Source organism: Antedon mediterranea, chromosome 2, assembly GCF_964355755.1.
Source record: "Antedon mediterranea chromosome 2, ecAntMedi1.1, whole genome shotgun sequence".
NCBI classification, from domain to species: domain Eukaryota; kingdom Metazoa; phylum Echinodermata; class Crinoidea; order Comatulida; family Antedonidae; genus Antedon; species Antedon mediterranea.
Window position 1 is genome coordinate 2,838,378 of NC_092671.1, and position 6,919 is coordinate 2,845,296.

General features: G+C 33.8%; 1 protein-coding gene across 1 annotated transcript; it reads left to right on the forward strand.

Moving 5' to 3' along the window:
* The first annotated feature begins 1,220 nt into the window (after window positions 1-1,220).
* Window positions 1,221-6,876, forward strand: LOC140039500 (E3 ubiquitin-protein ligase RNF113A-like). Its single transcript, XM_072085109.1, has 9 exons — window positions 1,221-1,417; window positions 2,880-2,950; window positions 3,409-3,501; window positions 3,875-3,982; window positions 4,278-4,387; window positions 4,779-4,978; window positions 5,244-5,337; window positions 5,444-5,550; window positions 5,883-6,876. The coding sequence occupies exons 1-9, from the start codon at window positions 1,318-1,320 to the stop codon at window positions 5,954-5,956; spliced, it is 957 nt and encodes a 318-aa protein (XP_071941210.1). The 5' UTR covers window positions 1,221-1,317; the 3' UTR covers window positions 5,957-6,876.
* The last annotated feature ends 43 nt before the right edge of the window (window positions 6,877-6,919 follow it).

Sequence of the window (6,919 nt, forward strand, 5' to 3'; positions counted from 1 at the left end):
TTTTAGATTTAATCTCCTTATACGCTAGCTTCAATCTCCTCGGAAAAATATTTTGATGAGAATTATAACGTATCAGCTCAATTGCATGAATCGAGTTCATCTTTAGTGAGACATAAATAAACGCTTCAACCTGTCATGATTGAAGCAAAACATGATGTTCATATTAATAGATGATGATATACAATAATAAAATGCGAATGAGAACATTTAGGCCCTGTGGCGTAGACGTGTTTGTATCGTTGGTTAGCGCTCACAGTAGGTTATCTTCGTAATAACATATATAATTTCATCTGCATAATTTTAGGCCTACTCTCGAGTCTCGGTTTCTATGTTTTCAACTCATTCCTCCGTTTGTCAGCGTCATCTGCGACGTTACTACGGACAATAGTTCTTCAATGAAGAACTATTGTCAGATTCGTTGGTTCCCACTAGGACGCAACGCAAGGACGTAAGCCGTAACGCAAACGAATTGACCAGTCAAAAGCGATGGATTATTCCAACTGTTAGTAGAAGACAAGCTTTATTCCATAAATTCGTCACAATTTCAAATACTTGGTATAATAATTATGTATGTACACCGGGTCGTGAGTAAAAACCGTAGACCTACTATTAATTTACTTTCAGCGCGGCACTAATGGGCTTCCGTAAAACAGGCTTCAATCGTGACAGTGGCTTGGTTGATATAGTTTTCTTATTTATTGTGTTTTGCACATACCCCCGTAGGTTAGAAAAAATTGATGACGCAGCCATGGCATCTAGGTCTAATATTATTACAAAAAAACAAAACAGACTCGCAGCATGCAAGAGGATGACGCATGAAGAAAACGGGAGCAAACAAGTTCATGATTCACCAACAATTAGACTCTCGTAATAACATTGGTATTTACTTTTACAAATTATATTATTGCGAGAGTCTGGTTGTGTAGAATACCATGAATTAACACAATTTGATCCATCTGTTAAAAAACAGTTATCCCAGTTAGGCCATTATCGATTATGTCATGTCATTATGTATCTCTAAATATGCATCTGAGCGTAGACAACGTTTGATTTGGCCAACATGTTTTTCATTTTTAAGTTTTGTGTGTGTGGGGCGGAGAGAGAGAGGATTCATGTGTGGGAGTTATTCAATATTGTCCATTAAAACAATAATTACGCAAAAATACAGACTGAATATATTTAAAACATATGTTATTAATATTATACCAGGCTTATACAAAAATAAATAATAATAGGCCTAATGCGAAAAATATTATTATTATTGAGGGGGTAAATTATTGAGGGCGCACTATACGTTGGTTGTTAGAAAAAAAAAACATGGCAGAAAAAGAAGAAAAACCGGCTGCTTGCACTTTCGTGTTTAAAAAAGGCCGCAAGGGAAGAGCAAGAAAAAGGAAAGTTAGTGACAGTGACGAAAGTAAGAAAGTCGGATATGTAGAAAGTCTTGTTGTTCTCGCTTTGTACTAGACCTAGGCTTTTATGTAATATAAGGTTATCACTAGGCCTCCCTCACTCGGATTTCGTCCCGGGCCGAAGAATCGTATCAGGGCGAACCGTCCCGCTATCAACCACCCAGACCTAGGGCCAGCCTTTCTAGGCCTAGCACTACTAACTAGCTTAGTCTAGGTATGCTTAGTTATACAGATTGAAGGCCAAGCTAGCTATTTCCCACGTCCTTTTCGGTTAAGGTAGGCTTTGTTTTTGTCTCCCATGGATGTGGGTGGGCGCTAGTTCCGTTTCGCACCTGTCGTTTATTTTGACTCAAAATTGGTTAAGTAACTTTATCGTGAGTACCACACCTTAGAATTAGGCCTCAAAAATACTTTTACGAAGGAGATCACACAAAAAGTAAAAAATAAATCCTTTAAATTGATGAATTTACAGACGTGTTTCTCGCACATCGGTTCGTGAATTTCGCATAGGCCTACTCCATGTTCAATGTTGTTGTTTCTATGGAGCGCCAAAAGAGCAATCATAATAGAGGGCTAAAAACTCAGTAAATTGCGTATATTTAATGCATTTATTGGTGAATATTACGTTCAATTTTATCATATTTTGTCAATGTCAATGCAACAAAAATATTACTGTTGATACTGTACATGGTTTTTGCAGGAACTTTTAGGAATGAAAATCGACAAATTCATCATCATATTACATGTACTGTAGTCTGTAGGGGTATACCTGATCTAAACAAAATTCCTCTTAGTCTTAGTCTTAGGCCTAGGGTTGGTTGCTATTTGAAAACAGCAAATTATTAGCAATAGCAGTAAAATGTTACAGCATTTTTATTGACAAAATATATTAAAATTAAACGTGTATTTCAATAATAAATGCATTAAAAGAAGACGCATTCCACTGAGGTTTTAACCATCTATTGTTGTTGCTCTTTTGGCGCTCCATAGAAACGAAAATATTGAACTTCGAGTATGCTAAATTCGCGAACGGTATGCGAGAAACATGTCTGTAAAATCATCAATTTAAGGATTTATTTGTTACTTTTTATGTGATTCTTCTTCATAAAAGTACTTATGAGGCCCAATTTTAAGGTGTGGTATTCACAATAAGTTGCTTAACAATTTGGAGTCAAAAGGAAGTCGAAATAAAAACAGGTGCGAAACGGAACTAGCGCCGTGGGTGGGCCATGAAATGGGGAAAAAAAGAAGTAATAAAAAATAGGCCCCTCCTGATCCTGAATAAAATTATTAGAATTTCAGGTAAGCCTACTGTGCAAATTTCATTAGTAAGTAGTAAAATTGAAATGAATATAAATGATACAGCCTACTCGATTTTAAATAGGCCTAGGCCCCCTATACAGTATACTAATAATAGGACAGGAATTTCCATTCACAGTATATAAAATGTTTTTATTTTATGAAAAGGCAATGATGGTGAATCTACTGTTGTAAGACGAGAAAAAGCATCTGGATTGACTAACCCAATGATACAGAAGGTAGAATAAATTCCTACTACTAATGCAGGCCTAGGGTTTATAAAAAATGTAGATAGAAGCACTGTTGTACTTTTGCATCTGACAGATCTATCTCGTTCTGTAGAGTTCAACAATAGCCTCTAGCTCCTAATTCCAAATATTACAAAAATAATAAATATTACAAAATATTACAAAATATTACAAAATATTACAAAAAATTACAAAAATAATAAATCAGTGAAAAAGTTCAGTAACTTTATTTTATTTTCAAATGTATTTTGTTTCAGTTTCACAATTTTGTTTCAGTTTTGTGTTCTGCCTGTTTCATCATTTTATTTTGATTAACCCTGACAGTGACCTCCAGTTACAGTGGTGTTTGCTAAATATCTCAGTCCTGTAGTGTTCTATAGATTGATTTATACTCCCAACTCAATTACATTACAATCCATGTAAAGTGTATTTTGACAATTTTTTTTTAGTCGAAAAAGTCATATCGAGAAGAGGTGAAATACAGTGACGATAGTGATGAGGACAAAGGTCATCAAGTGAATTACAGGTCCACAAAGTCAGCCGTATGTATTCTGTTGTCATCAATATTAATAAACAATACATACAATATTGTGCGAATAGTCTCTTTCAATCATACAAGCTTTAATATCTTATTGTATGTCAACATGAATTTCCTTTTGGACAAATAAAACAATCTTTGAACTATGTGTTCAACATGTATTTCAATGTTTCTTTCACTACCAGATGAGATCATCTCTGTACCTAGTGTTAAGTAATTAAAACAAAAACAAAATGAGGACTCTACCCTTAGGAATGAAGGGTCAATTATCAAGTAAATGTTTTATAGATTCTATGAAATCTCTGAAATAAAATGAATGCTGTTGGTAATACAGTAGTACTAATTGTGGTGTTGACTATAATGAATTTCTTTGTTAGAAATCTGAAGGACCTGATGATAGAGGAGCAACATCAACGTATCAGATCGATACTGACAACCAGATGGATGCTAGGGCAATATTTGAGAGACAAAAGGAAATAAATGAGGTAATGAGAACCAAGTTAAGCCCACCCTGGGGCAATATATGCATATTCAGTCCTTCGGGTTTCCAAAATTTGTTGGCCTTTACGGAAATTCAAATCAGGTTTTCCTTACTCAAAAATGAATATTCATAAATATAGGTGATTAAAAAATAGATCAAAATGATTGTATCAATCTACCCTTATACATTACAATAACTGTGATGTACATTATGCATTTTTTTTACTCCATAGTACAGCATTTTAAGATGGATAAGAGTATTGACTCCAAATGTAAACAATATTTATTGTGATTTTTTAGGAGCTAAAGGGAAAAGAAGATGACAAGATATATCGAGGAATAAACAATTATGCTGTTTATATTGAGAAGAGAGACACAGCACAAGGCAATGCATCTAGTGGACACGTTAGGTAGGTTGATTTCAAAGTCTCCTTAAAACAATTCTTTCCTCATTCTTTCCTCTTTTTTATTCGTTATTAAAATATTATGCTCAGCTGTACATTTATCTGCTCATCAATTTTACTTTATTTTTACAATTAATATCTACTGGTTGTTTATTTATTTATTCTTATATCTTAAAATATATAATTATTAAACTTGTCTTTCACACCTGGTTTTTATCTTCTTGCCCTTATCCATTTAAAAAAATGGAAATTTTATTGATTCTCTTTTGGAAAAAAATAAATGTCTTTTGACTTTAATTGAATTTAATTATGCAAATGATGATTTTGCATTTAAAATCAGTACTGTGTAAACACATACATACAATATAGCCTTTATCATAGTCCCTGTTTCATTTAGGAAAGGGCCAATGCGTGCCCCAGCAAATCTACGAGCAACAACCCGATGGGATTATGCGCCAGACATCTGTAAAGATTATAAAGAAACAGGTTTTTGTGGATTTGGCGATAGCTGCAAGTTTATGCATGATCGATCAGACTACAAGTTTGGTTGGCAGTTGGAAAAAGAGTGGGAGAGTGGACAAAGGAACCAGGAAGAAGGTGAGATCTTTATTTATTTATCTAAAGCTCTGTCTACAATATTAAAATTGACAAAAAAAGTGTGATGTGCCCAAATATGGTAGTGATATGCCCAAATATGGTAGTGATATAATATCACCATGTCCATATATGGACACATTACATTTGTTTTGTATCATAATGTTTGATAGTGTAGACAGAGCTTTAAAACAAATATAACTTGTCTAAAAACATTCAATGTTTTACTTCTTCTACTACTACTTCTACTTTGTTTTCTTTCTTTTAGATCCACATGCATATGAAATTGATAGTGACGATGATGAACTTCCCTTTAAGTGTATCATTTGCAGAAATTCATTCACAAATCCAATTATCACAAAGTAAGTATAGTAAACTCTTAAGCTCTGTCTACTGTCTGGCTGATATTAGAATTGCCCATAGTGTATGTCTTTACTTGTTTATAATAGCATATATTTAATTTTTTAGATGTAAGCACTATTTCTGTGAAAAGTGTGCCCTCAAACATTACAGAAAGTCAAGTCGTTGCTTCGCTTGCAACACGCAAACAAGTGGTGTTTTTAATCCAGCTAAAGGTTAGCTGCAAAATTGTATTATTCTACAATAATTATTTATATATAAGCTCACCTGAGGTATAAGTCCACCTGAGATATAAGCTTTACCTGAGATATAATTGGCCGTATTCACCAATCACACTTGGGATAAGAGAAATATGCATAATATCGCATATCTTGTGATTGGTGGTAAGTATGGCCACTGGTCTTTGGGTAGAAATCAACCTGACACATTAGAATGGTCAAGCCTCTTATGTGTCAATTCAACAGGCTATTTTAAAAACCCTTTTTGCTGTCCTAATATGAAACTTGATTATACAATAATTGAAACGCTTGGTACTTCTTGTCTTCAGAATTAATAGCAAAGTTAAAAAAACACAAAGAAGAACATGGAAGTGATGTAAATGATGATTCTGATGAAGGATGAATGCTGGGATGAGAACAGGTGTAATGATATAGTGTGGTGTAATAGACATGGCTACCCTTCAGGGCTGTTGACACTATGCTGTAAAAAAGACATGGCTATTCTCAAGTGATATTGATATACAGATGTCCTTCCATGAGTGGTTAATGGTTTCTGCTTCAGAGGAAAGAGAGGCAGGAATTCAGGAATACTGAAGAATTTCAAAAAAGATCTATGAAATAGCATGAATGGTTATATTTACTAAGGCTACTTTCACATTGCGCCCGGATTCAGTCTGGCGGCCTGAGAAAAATGTCGCGACCGTTGAGCATGCTTTCACATCGAGCTACGAATTCAGAGCCTGAATCAGGTACGAATTCAAATTGTACAAATTTGGTGTGAACAATCCTATACTTTACCACTGAACCCATTTTCCACAATATTTTTCTCAGCGCAATGGACAAATCCGGACGCGATGTGAAAGCAGCTTTATGGTCATATTTTAGAATTCATATTAAGGCTAAATTTAAGAATTCTATCTATGTTAGTGAATACCACTTTACAGGAAATCCATTAATATGTATTGACTTAAGAAATTTGACTTGAAGTACTTAGTATGGGAAATATCTTACTTGATTGTGATTGGTGAATATTGTCACAGTACATATTTTACACATACAGTATATTATGCTAAGAAGTTCTGATAACTATACAATCAATTTCTCAGATTGATTATGATCAATATCAATAAATCAAAAAAGTGAACTCCAGTACATCTGGATTTAGATTAGAAACCAAATGGGAGGGAAAAAGGGAAATAACAGAACTGGAAAATAAAATATGTATACAGAATAATAATGTGAATTGAAATTCATTGTGCTGTAAATAAATGTAGATTTTTTTACATAACTTTTGTTTTCTTTTTTTGTTGGAATTCTCTGAAATAAATGAAAAAATAATCACCTTCCTATTTATTCAACAAACACG